Source organism: Ctenopharyngodon idella, chromosome 15 (genome assembly GCF_019924925.1).
Source record: "Ctenopharyngodon idella isolate HZGC_01 chromosome 15, HZGC01, whole genome shotgun sequence".
In the NCBI taxonomy this organism is placed as follows: Eukaryota; Metazoa; Chordata; class Actinopteri; order Cypriniformes; family Xenocyprididae; genus Ctenopharyngodon; species Ctenopharyngodon idella.
The window spans coordinates 23,085,208-23,101,786 of record NC_067234.1 but is presented as its reverse complement, the minus strand read 5'-3'; the positions used below and the strand labels follow the sequence as shown (position 1 = coordinate 23,101,786).

General features: G+C 35.1%; 2 protein-coding genes across 2 annotated transcripts; both read left to right on the top strand.

Annotated features, from left to right (window-relative positions):
- The first annotated feature begins 310 nt into the window (after positions 1 to 310).
- On the top strand, positions 311 to 12,535 carry jam3a (junctional adhesion molecule 3a). Its single transcript, XM_051861611.1, has 9 exons — positions 311 to 494; positions 5,491 to 5,559; positions 5,643 to 5,756; positions 5,852 to 6,004; positions 6,562 to 6,764; positions 8,406 to 8,505; positions 8,752 to 8,881; positions 9,001 to 9,052; positions 9,401 to 12,535. Exons 1-9 carry the CDS (start codon positions 446 to 448, stop codon positions 9,434 to 9,436), a joined length of 906 nt encoding a protein of 301 aa, XP_051717571.1. The 5' UTR covers positions 311 to 445; the 3' UTR covers positions 9,437 to 12,535.
- Positions 12,536 to 12,632: 97 nt separating this feature from the next.
- On the top strand, positions 12,633 to 16,522 carry vps26b (VPS26, retromer complex component B). Its single transcript, XM_051861610.1, has 6 exons — positions 12,633 to 13,187; positions 13,264 to 13,420; positions 13,592 to 13,756; positions 14,922 to 15,097; positions 15,225 to 15,367; positions 15,464 to 16,522. The coding sequence occupies exons 1-6, from the start codon at positions 12,965 to 12,967 to the stop codon at positions 15,593 to 15,595; spliced, it is 996 nt and encodes a 331-aa protein (XP_051717570.1). The 5' UTR covers positions 12,633 to 12,964; the 3' UTR covers positions 15,596 to 16,522.
- Positions 16,523 to 16,579: the final 57 nt, after the last annotated feature.

Below are 16,579 nucleotides of genomic sequence, written 5' to 3'. Positions count from 1 at the left end.
CTAGACGCATTAACTCCGAGAAAATTGATCATTTTAATCTAAATACAATCGTTATGTGTTCACTCTGGCTACTGAATCTCCATTTAGCCTAAACGATTGATAGCCCGAGTTGACATGTATCGCTCTTATCCGACAAATACTTCTAATGCTAATTATATATACATAAAAAAAAATGACATAGGAGCCTATTTCTCGATTTAGAACTCAAATACGCTTAAGTAGGCTACAGATTAATACCCTCTCTCATTTAACTTAATCCATATGTTTTCATAATTAATGTTCATTATCAACCGGAAGTTCACGAGTGCTGTCTCAGCCCCTCCTCTCTCTTCCGCTCAGATGTCCTTGTAGCTATGGAAACTCATCAGCGGCAGCATCCTCCAGATTGTCCACCCCTTCGACTGGACAGCTAAGCTAAATTTGCACGTAAAATAATCGAGTCAAAATGGCGATCTGGCGTCAAACGCTTTTCTTGGTGCTCTTCTCCTGGCTGAGTGAGTAACATTTCTTAAATCGCTGTAAATGAGTGAGTAGTTCTTGTTGAATAGGCGGTCGTGTATCGTGTGATGGCATTCTCGCGCTGACCCCTGCTGCTGCTGCTTTACTACCGTTAGCCATTTAACGCCACGCTCAATTTGAGTGTAAACACAGTTCACGGGCTTTTAGTAAGGTGGCTATTTTATTTGCTGTTGGAGTAATTGGGTTTATATCGCCCAGCAGTTGACACACAACGGCTGTGTCTCAAAACACAATGTGCTGCCTGCTCTGACAGCGTTTTAGGGTGCGTTCGTATATGAACATAATATGTTTGAGAATGCTGTCTAAGTAGGCAGCTCACTAGGTGTTGAGACAGCTCTGGTTTGTATTCCTCAGCATGCTTCTCAAGCTTGTGTGATGTCTGTGTATTTGTAGCCTAATAGAGTCGTTTTAATTTGATTATCCTTGTGAAAAAGAAGTACACTTTAGCATACTGAGTAACGTACTTGTTGTGGAAATTACTTACTTTAAAAGAATTACGTGCTAACTGAAAGTAATGTTTTCAGATACTATAGATATTATAGTTTAAATGTATATTAAATGCAATTAGTTGAACTTAAGAGTGCTTTTTGACATACTTAAGACTTTTTTTCTTTATATGTAATTTTACTTATTGTCTTTGAAGTATGGTTTATGTGTACTGCCGAATGACAAGTATTTATGGTAAACTAAAATTTCATTTCATTTCTATTGAAACTTATAGGTGTAAATTTAAATGTATTTGTAATTCATTACACATTTGTAATTGTGAAGTTGGTACATTTAAAATATATTTACTTTAAATGTAACAATGAATAAACACTACAAGTACTGCTTTAGTATGTTAGTCAGTGCAGCAAAATAAGTGTTCCTCTTTAAATTGCGACAAAAGATTATTAAAACAATGATTTAAAATGTACTTTGAAGTAAAACTTTTAATTTGACATTACAAAGTGCACTTGAAAGTATATTTAAGTGTGTCCTTTGGCCTTTTATTTCATTGATATTATCCTCAAGTTGTTTTTTTAAAAATATACTTTTGAGATTTTGTGCAATTAAGCACACTTCTTTTACACAAGGGTAGCAAATCAACTATTTAATTTTTGGTGAATTATTAATTGTTGAATTATTTTGCTGTAGCTGGGATATTGTTGAGGTATTGCAGGTCATATTTTATACCGGACTCAACCAGATCTTTTCATTTTCATCTCAGCACAATGTTCCTTTATGTAAGATGTGTGAAGAGGTGTAGCTACATTCATCTGTTCTTTGAATTCTCAAAGCTGCAACTGTTGGCCAAAGTGCCCTGAATACCAAACTACTTTAAAAAGGCCTCAACTTCAGCCTAATTTCACTTTGTCCAGTGACGGGGTCTTTGTAAATTAGTAAGTGCTGTCAGAACTGTGGAGAAGAGTTTTTGTAAACAGTCATGTGATAAAGAATGTCTTAAGTCAAAGATCACACCACCACCCCCTTCTCTCCAACTCTCTCTTTTTAGGTCGCTTCTTTGTAAAGTCTGGAATAGCACTTTTAGTTAGCCTATACAGTATGTCATTTGAAATGCTACAACAATCAGCTATTGTCTTGTTGGAGTAATTAACCACAAAACAACGGTCATAATTAACACAAATTTTAAAAAGGGGGCTTTTGTTATGATGTTTAGAACGGAAACACAGAAATGTATGCATGATTATTTTGCATAGACATCAAACATCAACAACACAATATATATTCAATAAAAATGAAACTAAATTAATCTTCAAATGCATAGATTTGTTTTGTACACTTACTTTTTCAATATGACTAGATTTTCCAAGCCTTAAAAGTTGTTGGCTGAGAAAATAATCTTATATTTATGCATAAACATTCTTTTGTTTGATGTAAATAGGGACCTTTCTAACATGTCGCTTCCATACAGTGACTGCATGCTTCTCAGTGGTGGATAATGTAGCTTGTCTGATCGGGAAATGTCAACAGCAGATGTAAAAATAGACCATGATGCATGCGATGGGAAAGTCAGACTTGGAAACGTCACCGGAAACCTTGAAGTCCTCCAGCTGTGGCAATATGACTCTTTGCTCTATAGTCTCCCATAAAGTGCATCTTTAATGGGGCAGTATTCAGAACTGTCCCATGCGTAGCTATTCCTCGAGCTGACAGTCTAGGTGATAATAAAACGCCACAGATGTTTGGCTTTGGTAACTCATGCTTTGTAGAAGTCCATATGGTAAGATTTTAATCTGATGCTAAAGCCACAGATTATCACATATGGATCACTGTAAATACACTCTGTGGATTTCATGAGATTATGCGAAAGTGGAAAATGCATCTGGAAATAGCAAATGCCCTAAACCCCAAATTGTTTTCTCATGAGCAAAGTCTATCGGGACTGTCAAGCTATTTGGCTTTGCCAAATAGTCTGTTTCATATTTGCCTTTTCATTATGTCACATTGTCTGGCTTTTTTTTTTTTTGAGTTGGTGCGGACAGACTGACACTGAAAAAACACACAGGCTCTTCTAAATCTGTCCATAAACAGAAATTTGTTCAGATCTTTGCGGGTCATTCTCACGAAACCATTAAAGCACCACAGCACTAAAGATTTTAAATATTACACATTTAATTTAGTATTATAAAAAACCTTGCACAAATAGTGATTTCAACATAAGAATTCATTATTTTACTGCATTCTCTTCTGAAATTGTCATTACCACAATGCGTCCAGCTATATCTGAATGTATGATATGTTGTAATTTAAACAGTTTAAAATGAGAATAATTTAAAAAAAAAAAAAAATGGATGTTCTACTAGATGTTTTCAAATGACAGAAAAATTATTAAGTGAATATTCATGTATAATAGTAATGAAAAAAAAAATAGTAGTTTTGTGAAACGATTCAATCGATTCATTTTCCCCAAAATACTTAGAGTTTATTCTTCCATTATGCTTTCAACATACATTACAAAAATTTCACAGAAAGTAAATCACCCTTTGTTGAAATTCAGGGTTCAATTCAAGGTTTTTTCTTTGATGACATTAGAACCGAAGAAAAAAATCAACTATCTTTGAAATATAATAAATACAATTATTATGATAAGTTTTTAGCAGCTTTGTTTTTTAAAAAAAGTGGAGGAAGTGTAAATAAATCTCACAAAATCATGTCTGAGACTGTGTCATGTCTGGTATTAATTCTCAATAATTATTCTCATTATATTCTCATTACTGTAGTACAGTAATAAAAAAATATCCTGTCCAATTGTATTTATTAAAATCAGCATAAATTAAAGCCAGGACAATAAATATTACAATGGAAACATTTTTAACGAGCTATCAATACTGTGAGCAAAATTCACAGTAATGTCTCTATTTACTTTTTTTTTTTTTTTACATTAATATTTACGGAGCCCTGGACATGACATGCAGGAAAAAAACAGTAGGCTAAATCACGTGCACAATTTATTAATTCGTTCCCTCGATTTACTAAAACGTGCGCACGATTTACCATTTCGTTCCCTTTATTTATAAATCATGCGCATGATTTATAAATCGAGGGAACAAAATAGTAAATCGTGGGAACGAATTAGTAAATCGTGTGCACAATTAAATTTTTTTTCTTGCATGTCATGTGCGGGGCTCCGTAAATATTAATATATGTGATGTCAATATGTAACAGTAGGTGGCTGTATTAAAGCACACGACAACAGAGTAGCAAAATAAACAGACTTTAATATAGATCCCTGGAACACTCTGGGAATATATAACCAAACAACCATGTAATACAAATATGACAATCAACACCGAGCAAAGAACTGTGAGAACTGAAGGCTTAACATCCCCCAGTGGTGAAAATCAAGCTTTTAATGTTGTTTATATGTCTCTGTGGTGTTTTTAATATGTATTTTCTCCTTAAAACTGCAGTGAACCAAAGACAGTTAAAAAACACGGTTTGAAATCGCTGGTGTTTCTGATGTCACAAACTACCTTGTAACCAATCACGTCAACGTGTGACCGTCAACGAGTGAATCTCTGAACTGGTGTGAGTGGAGGCGGGTCTAATTTGCATATTCATAGAACTGCGTATACTAAATGAGGCAAGGGTGTAGAGTTACACTCAAGCTATTTTAAGGCATAAAGACATGTTTTTCAAGGAAAAAACTTTTAAATATGTCATTTTGGTGATCAAAGATGAGTTTTAAGGGATAAAATTATTGACTACATGGGGAATACACAAGGGAGGCTAATCAACAGAAACTGAAACAGGTGTGTAACATAATCAGTAACCAAGAAAACTAACTAGTGGCGGGAAAAATTAGAACAAAAGAAACAGGTACAGGAACTAGAACTAAACCAAAACAGAGCATACACGTGACACAATGCTGACTACTTTAATTATTTAGCATATTCTACAATTAATTTAGGGGTTGTTTACACGACACAGTTTTCAACTAAATTGGAAAACTTTTTATGCGTTTTGGCCAATCATTTACATGACAACAGCGTTTTGGGGGCCTGGAAATGCAAGCTTTTGAAAACAGGTTTCAAAGTGCAAGTTTTTGAAAACGATAGCGTTATCGTCTCCATGTAAACAACAAAAACGCGAATTTGTAAAAATGGTAAAGTCATGCATATTGCGTGTTCAGTGCAGTCTATACAGTAGGTTTCTTTACAAATTGACATTGCCAACTACTGGCCTGGCAGCATAATACAGCATTTTTAGTCATTTTCGCGGATCTGTGTGAACAGGGATCATTTTGACAACCATAAACACAAAGGAAAAACTGTTTTTAGTACATTGTTATCATGTTTTTTGTTTTTTCGACAGCTGTACATTGAATTGAAGGAGAAGAATTATCATGATAACATCACAATGCAAAGAAATCTTAAAGGAATAAAAATAGGCTTAATTTATATCTATGCATAATAAAATGTATTATTTTTTGACAGTTATTGACAGACTTTCTGTTTTCTGTTGCAGGTAACAGTACAGCTTTTGCTGTAATACTCAGAACAACTGAAAAATCTGTGTGGGCAAATGAATTTGAGTGTAAGTCTCATATGATGTGGTTTATTTAAATTACATCATTAATGTGTCCATAAATTGATCATCTATATCTTGTTTCTTTAAAGCAATTGAATTGACCTGTTTGATAGAGTCCATTTCTACAAACAATCCCAGAATTGAATGGAAGAAAATTAAAAACGGTGTACCCAGCTATGTGTATTTCCAAAATAAAATTTCAGGTAACATATTCCTTCTCTCGGAAATGTATTTGTTGACAGCATTTAACCCTGCCATAAGCTAAGTTAAACTGAACTAAGCTGCTTTATGTTCTCAGGTGACTTGGAGCACAGGGCTTTGCTGAGAGAGCCTGCAAACCTTCTGATCCTTAACACCAGCAGATCAGATACAGCACAGTATCGCTGTGAGGTGGTGGCCATCGACGACCAGAAGCCCTTTGATGAAATACTAATCAGTCTCGCTGTAAGAGGTACTGTTGGAATAGTTCTATTCCGAGTTTTAATCCATGGATATAGTGATGCTGCATTGAAGTGCATCATGAAAACACTGATTGGACTTTCCGCAAAGAGGTTTCAGTGGACCTGAAGGCAGGATGAATCTGTTGAGCTGATCAAAATGATTCCTCTGGATTCACAAAAAATGTCTGAGATTATAATCGCGGACTTGCTGTTTGGAACATAAAGCCGAGAGTGAATTTAATGCCATGCAGCATTAGGTTTAATGCAAATGCTGCTTTAGTTCTGCAGTTCTCTTAAACCTTACTTACAGTCAGCATGAAATGAAAACTCACCCTATCTATTTTTTAAAGGCATATTATAGATGTTATTGCGAACAATTCATCCATGCTTATTATACATTTTTAAATTTTTTTTTTTTTACCTTTTTATCTTAAAATAACTGGATCTGCCAGGTGAAAATGTCAAAGTTCTCTTTGGTGACATATGCAGTACATCTCCAGTCAGTTAGAAATGGAAAAAAAATTGAAAAATGGAAAAAAGCTGCTGTTTTGTTGTGGATGTGTTGCAGTGAAGCCAGTGATGCCCAGGTGTAGTGTGCCAGAGGCAGTTACGGTGGGTTCAAGCCCTGAACTGCGCTGTATTGAGAACGAAGGCTTTCCGCAGTCACAGTACCAGTGGTTCAAAAACAACGAGGAGCTGCCAGAGGACCCAAAAACCAGCAGCAAGTTCTACAATTCTACATACACCATGAACACTGAGACTGGTTCGCTGGTAAGTGTTTTGTGCTATCATGCTAGTAAAAACATCTCATATTTCTTATTTTCTTTTTTCAAAAACAGAGGCTTGGTTTTATGCTCTGCGCAGCCAGTGTCGCCAAAAGGAATTGCAAAAATAATGATTGATTTTACATCGGTTTCTGGGGCACTTCCCCTTCAAAACAGATACAGTCCATGCTATTGTTTGATATTGTTGCTATGTTGGGCTAGTCAGGATACAGACTGAGCACTTTTTTATAGCATCAGAGAGTCACAGCGTTTACACTTTTTAAAGGGGTCATGACATGATTTTTTTTATTTTTTTAATATGTTCCTTGAGGTTCACTTATAATGTTAATAAAGGGGTGGGACCTTAAAGTCTTGTCAGTAAACGGCCACTGTATGATTGGCTAACATTATTGCATAGGAAACAATGCCAACGCCCACTTGCTATTGCACGTAAGTGTCTTGAAAACATTTTCTAAATAAAAACTGTCATTTACAGACAAAGCATTATGAAATCATGTACTTACGGTTTTGTGATGCAGCTGCTGTCAGATCCAATACAGCTGACTGCTTCACATCTTTCAACAAAAGTTTCTTTGCGAACTGTCCATTACACTTTGCCTTGTTTACAAAGCAAAATGCTCCGAACAAACATGTAATCATCTGACGTGATAAACGACAGCATTAAAATACACCATCCACTTGTTTCTGACACTGGGATGCTTCTGAAGTCTGTACAGAGCTGTTTAAATTGGACGCGTCAAAGCGAAGACTCTTCTTTCAGCAGTGGAGCTTTTATTGTGCTGCAGACGAGCGCTTCCGCTTCTTCCAGTCCTGCGTATGTGGAGTAACGCAGTGCTGTTTTATCATATTAGACACATTTGTGTGTTGAAAGTTGTTATAATGCTACTCTGTGCGTTCGCTTGGCAGCTACTATGAGGCAATTGTTGCACGCTGCAGTAGACTAGATCGATATTAGGCCTGGTAAAACATGGTACTCGTGGTAAATCAAGAAAAGAGATTTTAGAGATTTGTGTTGAGCTATATAACAATGATTATTTTTTTGTCGATGAATGTATTCAAACAGTTGCTCCCCTGTCTAATAAAACACATAATATATTAAAGCATCTTTGGTGTTTCCATGGTTTCTACAAAATAAAAGTGGAAATCGAGGGTAACGCGGGTATGATGTCATTGATAGGCGACACACGGACACGGTCCATGTCCTGGTAAAAATTGCTTATTTCTCTGGATTTAAACATTCTTAGAAACATTTGGGATAATGTAAGTACACAAGTCAACAAAATATATAACATTGTTCTAGTGGTTTTTGGATATTTTAATCCAAACATCTTACATATTGTGCCTTTAAGAAAATCAGCCTGCATTTAAAGCACCAAACTGGGGTAAGAGAAAGTAATTTAATACTGAAAAAAAAAAAAAAAACAACTTTGGCTTTAAATAAAATAATAAAAATAAAATACATTAATTACATTTTAATAAATACAAGTGGCTTATATTATCATGCCTTTATTGTTTATTGTGGCCAATTCATCAGATTTTTATATATATTTTTAATTATGTTATATTTTACTAGTTTTTACATTTAACTGTGCTTTTGCAAATTATATGACTCACGTTTGATCCACAGAAATTCCGGTCGGTGAAGAAAGAGGATGCGGGTGAATATTATTGCCAGGCTAGAAATGAGGCAGGATGGTCAAAATGCAGTCCACAGCCCATGGAAGTGTGTAAGTGTGGCCCTTTAAATATGCTGGTCAATAGTTGCACTAGTGATTGAGGTTTTAATTGTACAATTATTAATTCACAATAGCACAACTCTTTACTCAGCTCTTTTCCATACACTGACAGTTCCTAGTGACCGTATCTATCAAGCTTCAAATAAACATCAAGTATACACAAAATAGTCAACAATTAGCAGAAGACATTGAATATAGCTCACAAGTAAGCTATTTAAGCACATCATTTCTTTCTAGATGATCTGGACATTGTGGGAATATTCCTGAAGGTGTTAGGTGGAGTGGCAGCATTTATTTTTGTCATTGTGGGGATCTGTCAAATTCAGAAAAGTGGCTACTGTTCCTGCAAGGATCACAGGGAAACCAAGTGAGTAAAAACCATAACCACAAAATGAATGCACCAGCAAGTGAAAGATCATGTGCCATCTGATTTGATCTGGCATTTCATACACTTTTGGTAAGATTACAATGCTCTGTTTCATACAGTTACAAAGTACCCCAACATGACAATAGGATGGACTACACCAGTCCAGATGAGGTGAGTCTTTGTGGATTTGTGACTTAATAAAGCATCACAGATATAATTTTCATGCATTAGTGCATGTTTAGATACTGTACTCAACACTTTGCAGTGATCTTACAAGGATGGATGGAATATCATCCAAGATTTATCTTCTCAGATTACACTAAAGTGTTTCTCTCACTGCATATATTTTTGTTTTTATTAATGCTAGCAAAGCTCAAAGTGGTATTAGTGCAATCCTCAAAATAATCTCTCAGTAAAAAATCTCTACATGGAAAAAATATTCGACTGGATTTATGGTTTTGCTTCTGTAGTGCCACATTTTAACTACAAATCTTTTGCTTGCTCACTGTTTTTCTTCAGGGACATTTTCGCCACAAGTCCTCCTTTGTCATATAAAATCAAAGACGAGGAGACGAGCGCTTCAGCTGTGAAGGCCCTGTGAGCTGACTTTTGAACTGTCAAACCGTGCATTTTATGCAGAGGTGCGACTTGAGCTTCATGGCTTGCCAAAGTTATTACAAAATCGAAAACTACTGTGTTAAACAGGGAATTTTTACTCCCCTTATTTTGATTTAAACAGATAGGAATCAAACAGTTTTACTTACAACTCCACAGTTTATATATAAAATTACATTTTCAACTGGTCAGTGCTCAGATTTATAGCTATTACATGCATCTTGTCAAGTAAGCGAATCAAAAAAGACTTAAAAGTTTGTTGAGTCTTTCCAAACACTTGTGAATTTCTGAATGTCAGTGACAGTCTTGAAATGAGGCTAATGAAGTTTTTTGTTATTGTAGCAAGGCCTAAATTGCATCCAGGTGCTGCTGTATTTTTGCCCAGAGTAGTCAACACATAATACCAGTGCAAGATTTACATGTCTTCAAGGTAAATATTATATTTCCACTGGAAATATAGTGTGTGACTATGTGAAGAACCCTGTCAGTGTAAATGTGTACAATGCCATGCCGAGACTGTTTTATCTGGATCACTTTTGACAAGAGGATTTTATGTGTTAGTGTTTTAGTAGTAGTTATTTAGCTCATGAACTATAAATTTGTAGCATTTTAGTTTGAGATTTAATCAAACATCTCCATAAAGTCAGTAGACTTGGTTGTGCAAGATGATTCATTTACTTAGTTTCATTTTTGAAATATTCCTCTAGATACAGATTATGCACTTGTGGTTTTTTCAGAGTGCCATTTCTGTGTTTAAGTGACCTTCAATACTTTATAATTGTTTTATACGTTTTGGACACATTGTCCAGGTTTTTTGACTCAGTGTTATTGTTTTAATCTATTTATAATATCTGCGTACATTCTAGTTCACTCCAGAGTAGTAGTTAGTTAGACTGTGGGCCGTGTCACAAGAATAAAAATGATTATGTGGAAGCAATCAACATTGTCTATCCTTTCATTTTTTTAAAACATGTAACTAGGCCACGTTCACACAGCAGCAGAACATGGTTGTCAGTCCTGTATTTGAGTCCTTAATACGGTTACGTTCACACACAGTATGGTTATTTACAGGAGTGACAACCGCATTTTATAACCGAACTCACACCCGTAAATTTTCAGGACTCACACCCGCATTCTCTGTATATATATTCGCGCTGTGTGAACAGAACAGAAATGGACAACTTGTTGTCTGTCACGTAATACAGCCGCTCTTCTAAGGTGTTTTGTGTGTAGTTTCGCTTTCGGTAACTTACCGCGATAGAGATGTGAGCTGTGTGTCATCTGAAGGTGTTAGATCCAGTCAGTGTTCTCCACCGGAGCGGCTCCCGTCAGTTTTGTGTTTCTTTTCCAAATTAAATGCCGTGTCATGCGTGAGACGTCGCAAAGTACGTGACACGCGAGTGCAACGGACTCCGGCTAGCGCGCGTTTACATACTGCTGTTGGTTAATGAAGTTTTGATGGATGAATTCGCGGTTCAATTATTCTCTTGGTCATGTCAAAAGTGATAAGATTTTTCAGTTTTATGGACGTCGCCATCTTTAATAATACGTTGGTCACTGTCGTTATGGTTACTAGTAAGAGAATACCGGCTTGACTCTCGTTGCACGTTCATACAGTGTTCGAGACGTTACTGTAAGTTGCTGTGTGAACGTGACATTTCGAGACTCACACCTGTATGTAAATGCGGTTGTCAATCCCCACAACGTACAGTGTGAACGTGGCTGTATATATATATATATATATATATATATATATATATATATATATATATATATATATAGGACAATCAAATTGACTTTGTATTTTAATACTTAAAGTGGAACTCGAGTTAATAACTCGAGTTATTAGCTTGAATTAAACACATCATTTTCAGCTTTCTTCCACTTTTTGTAAGTAATTTGACACACTATGACACTATATATTAGTCTTCCTCATGGCATGTCCCACTGTCAAAAACAACAGACTGTTTATAGAAAAACAAAACGAAAAAGAGAGCCTGGGTTCTACCATTGTACTTTATATGTGATGCAGCTGAACTTAGTAAAATAGTCTAATTTAATGAATTGGCAAATGTAATGGATATGCCTATATGCAAATTTACCTGTCCTGTCAGAGCTGATTGGTGCCAGATACTGTATATTCCAATATGTAAACAGATGTAAAGACAGTATCTCTTATTGAATTATTCAAAGTGTTTGATGGCAAAACATTTCAATGTACCTTTTATTTTTAAGCACAGTATTATCCCTTTTTTTTTTTTTTTACCTATTCATACTATTGGGTGCCAGTCAATGGGCAGACAGAATCTGATTAGGTGGGTGTAGTTACTCGGTCAATAATAAACCCAGGTGATGCTCAGACACAGTGTTTCCAAATAATTCTGTATTTGACTTTATACTATAAAACATAATATAGAATGAAATACCTGACATTCCAGCTACATATGGTTAGATGTTGAATGTATATCCTTACTATTTAAAATTACACTACAAAAAAATTCTTAATCAGTATTTTTGAAATAGTTTTTTTTTCTTGGCGTTGGCAAAATGTCTTTTCTTGTTAAAAATAAGCCAAGAATTATTTGGAAATTGTGTAAGAAAAATAAACATAATTCAGGAAAACAAGTCTTACTTAAATGTATCTTGTGTTTACTGTGATTTTTTTTTTGGATTTTTTTTTTTTTACTGTAAAACAAGAGAAAAATACTGATTAAGATTGTTTTCGCAGTGTATGATATTATAAAAAAAAATTGTCACATGTTAAACTGGTGTCCAATTATTTTTGTAATGTGTGGTTTGTGATGTGAAATGAAAACACACTATTAGAGATGTAATGCCATTTGAATAGCATTACCACTGAGATGTTTAATTCTCTATGCCACTACACTATTGTACTATCAATAATTAATCCATTATATAATGCTTAGATTATAATATTCTCAGGTACAGTTAAAGGAAGTGACCATGTATGTATACAGTTAATGTGGTCATGTTTCATTTTATTATTGTTATTTAATAATAAAGAAATTCTTATATTAATTAATCTCATCATTGTTGTTTCCAAATCTCAGAACGGCTATTATTAGACTTTTATTATGAAAGAAACCCAAACTTTTATTTTGAAATTACACCTAGAGGAAGATCCAGGAAGTGCGGGAGTTATTTTATGGCCAAATATCCTTCCTGACTGCTGTCCTGCTGTAAATTGATCTACTATAATTAAACCAGGCGAAAATATGCGTCTGATTTTGAGCTCAATATATTGATATTTCGATTTAATCGCGAAAATTAAACAGTCAAATAGCGTATGCACTTGTTTTTGAAGGCCACTTGGTAAAAGGTATCAGAGCGATAGAGAATCGCACAGCCACCTGTAGCTGAGCGCAGCAGCAGCAGCTGTCAATCAGGTGATCTATGACCGTACAGCAGTGACAGCAAACGCGCCTACCTGACACACGTCCATCAGACATGAGCTTCTTCGGCTTCGGACAGACCGCTGAGATCGACATTGTGTTGAATGACGCCGAGACCAGGAAGAAAGCTGAGCACAAGACTGAAGATGGGAAAAAGGACAAATATTTCCTGTTCTATGACGGTGAAACTGTAAGTGGGAAAGTTAATGTGACTCTCAAAATTCCTGGAAAGAGGCTGGAGCACTATGGGATCAAAATCGAGTTTGTCGGGCAGATTGGTGAGTTTGTTGGTCTGTAAAGTGACGTTTAGAAACAGTCCTAGTGTTATATGTCAACATGTCCTGTGATTCACAGAGCTGTACTATGACAGAGGGAACCACCATGAGTTTGTGTCATTAGTGAAGGATCTTGCACGACCTGGTGAGCTTTCACAGTCTCAGACCTTTGACTTTGAGTTCACCCATGTGGAAAAGCCCTATGAATCTTACACTGGCCAGAATGTCAAACTAAGGTAAATATATCAGTTACTTCCTTACTAAAGTCACTAATCTATCAGAAACACTTTGGTGAAACTGGTGCTTGGAGTGAAACTGTGATCATGACAGTATCAGTATGAATCGTATATGTACTGCGTAAAGCATCGGAGGAACAGAATTTACTTGAATTTCTTGGTTCTGTTTAGATACTTTCTGCGAGCGACAATCAGCAGAAGACTCAATGATATCAGTAAAGAGATGGATATTGTAGTGCAGACGCTGTGCACATACCCAGAGCTCAACTCCTCCATCAAGATGGAAGTTGGAATTGAAGATTGTCTCCATATTGAGTTTGAATACAACAAATCCAAGTAAGAATCCATGCTAAATAACATTAATATAAGTTAAAACATTTTGGTGAATCTCAGTGTCTCATATAATTAACCCCTATAATAGGAAAATATATATATACATTGAAAACGAAGCTTGCACAATGTGCTTTATATAATATATACACCACATTTTCTGATATCATTTACAATAGAATTTTTATTATTGTATTTTGTTTAATTAACCCTCTGGTGGTAAAAAATGACTGATTTTTTTTTTATTATTATTTAAATGAAATGAATGTACTGTATTTTAGTTTTTTTTAAATTTAATATTTTTATGGAATTTTATGGTATTAAATTAGATTTTTGGAATAGTTATGATCCATTTATTACCTGTTAATCACTTTTTGAGCATAGATCTGAAAATTTAAATCTTGGATGCTTTAAGTTTGGTCTCTTTTTAAAGATACTTAAAATTTTAAAATACTTAAAAATGGATTATTATTGCTGAAGTGAAAAAAAGTTAAAAAAAAAAAAAAAAAAAAGTGAAACTAAAAAAAAAAAGTTATATTAGTTTATTATTATGAAAAATGCACAAAAATGTTATTTTTAAATTTTATATGAAATATATATTTTCCAAAACATGTTTTACTCTAAAACTGTGATAAAATCAAAGCCATAAATCTAAACAAGTTGCGCTCCAAATTTAAGCTTGATATCTCAAAAAATGAGCCATCAGTAAGATTTTGTTTGGGCGCAGTACCAAACATCTCTAGATGAAATTCGTCTCTCATTCATTTCCAATGCGGTCAATTTTGACTGCGAACAATACAAGTCTGACTATTTTTTTCAGGACCATTTAACCTTTTCAAATCATGTCCATGATTTGTGTGTGTGTGTTCACATAGCAAGTGCCAAAACCTTTACCAAGTTTCGTACTATTCCAATTAAGCAAAAACCAAACATAAAAACTTTTCAGTCAAAAATGACCGAACAGGGTTAAAATGAAGCTAATTAAGCTTGTAATATGTTCTTAATTGTCACAATGCAAAATAAATTTGTCCTAAAAGGGGCTGGGTTTTTTATTCAAAATATAATTTTGTCTTTTATTTAATGAATCTGTACAGAAATGATTAGCGAAGTTATTTCTTCACTGAATATGAAGGAATGTTCCAGTTCCATGTACCAAATCTGTCCTGTTTAGGTACCACCTGAGGGATGTTATCGTAGGCAAGATTTACTTCCTTCTTGTGAGGATAAAGATTAAGCACATGGAAATCGATATAATAAAACGGGAAACAACTGGAACAGGACCCAGTGTGTACCACGAAAATGACACCATTGCCAAATATGAGATCATGGATGGGGCACCAGTGAGAGGTAAAGCTGAAGTTTTGATCTGTATTATGATAAAATACAGTCATCTTTCGTGGCTTCTATTCTAACACTTTTATCAGATGTATTATTTTCATATACACCAAGGTTATGGCTTTGCTTTCTTTTCCAGGCGAGTCAATCCCCATCCGCTTATTTCTCGCTGGATATGAGTTGACCCCCACCATGAAGGACATCAACAAGAAGTTCTCTGTGCGTTACTACCTGAACCTAGTCCTTATAGATGAAGAAGAGCGACGATACTTCAAACAACAGGTCCGGGATTCCACATCATGTAACACATTACACATTTCTTCCATCCATCTTGAAGGATGAGTAAAATATGATCACATTACTGTTCATTCCCAACAGGAGATCACACTCTGGAGGAAAGGAGATATCGTGAGGAGAAGTATGTCCCAACAGGCCACCATTGCCGCCCAGAGGTTTGAGGGATCAAACTCTGAATCTGCGTCAGCACAAGCCAAAGAGGAGAATAACTAAACACATGAAGCTGTACGTTCCCTCAACAATTCAAACGAACCTTGTTACGTCGAAATAATGTTTTATAAGTCTTGAAGGGATCAATGTGACGGGTGATGTTTGCTGAAAAATGAGAATCATGGCTTCATGAGATCAAAAATGAGAATCAAGCTTGTAAAAGGCAGCCTAACTACTTAAATGTGTATAGACTACAAAATATTTTTTTATTTCTCTTTCCAATACTGCGTACATTTTCGTTACACAGTAGTGACCAACAGATAATTTTGAAATGCCAGAAATGATCTTTTCATGTGTTTTCAGCCTCAATGCATTCCTCTTATGCTCAAATTTTGCTTTAGTGCACTGAAAAGTCAGAATCTAGCTTCTATACTTTCTCCTGTTAAACGAGCCCAAAATGAGATTTACTGTGATCTTTTGTGTTACAAATCTAGCGCTTCATGTACTCTTCATAGAGCTCTGCACAGTATTATTCTGTCATTTAGGGTTTTACAAATGAAGGCCTTCATAGAAATGTGTTACAAGGGAACATCTTGTCAACTACTAACTTATGCAAGGCAATGCCTTTTGTCTTTTTCATGAATATTTTTATTGTTGAGGATTTTTTGATCTGTCATCTTAAGTGTTTATTTCCTATTAAAATGAATCAATCATCATCATCATCATCACGGCAGCACAAGGTTCCAGTATTCTCAACAGTGCATTCAAATGCAGTAATAGAGAAAGTCCTTTTTGTGATTGCTTGCTACGCATTTTTAAGGTGAATTTTCCATTATTACATGTGTATGTCAGTGTATTATACTAAATATTTGTTTAAAAGCATATTAGCTGTTCAGGTGGAGGTAAGACTATTAACCGTAAATAAAACTTCTGCAAAAGGCTCATTTAATCAGCCCTATTGTAATAAAATTGACTAACCTCTGCATCCAAGATGACTTCCTTTTTTTCTTCAAAATTAAAATAACCTGTCATAACTAACCTCTCAGG

Coding starts and splice junctions, on each gene's coding strand:
- jam3a (XM_051861611.1), top strand. CDS start 446: ATGGCGATCTGGCGTCAAACGCTTTTCTTGGTGCTCTTCTCCTGGCTG. Junction 495..5,490: donor GGTGCTCTTCTCCTGGCTGA/GTGAGTAACATT, acceptor TTTCTGTTGCAG/GTAACAGTACAGCTTTTGCT. Junction 6,765..8,405: donor ACACTGAGACTGGTTCGCTG/GTAAGTGTTTTG, acceptor TTTGATCCACAG/AAATTCCGGTCGGTGAAGAA.
- vps26b (XM_051861610.1), top strand. CDS start 12,965: ATGAGCTTCTTCGGCTTCGGACAGACCGCTGAGATCGACATTGTGTTG. Junction 13,757..14,921: donor TTTGAATACAACAAATCCAA/GTAAGAATCCAT, acceptor TGTCCTGTTTAG/GTACCACCTGAGGGATGTTA. Junction 15,098..15,224: donor GGATGGGGCACCAGTGAGAG/GTAAAGCTGAAG, acceptor TTTCTTTTCCAG/GCGAGTCAATCCCCATCCGC.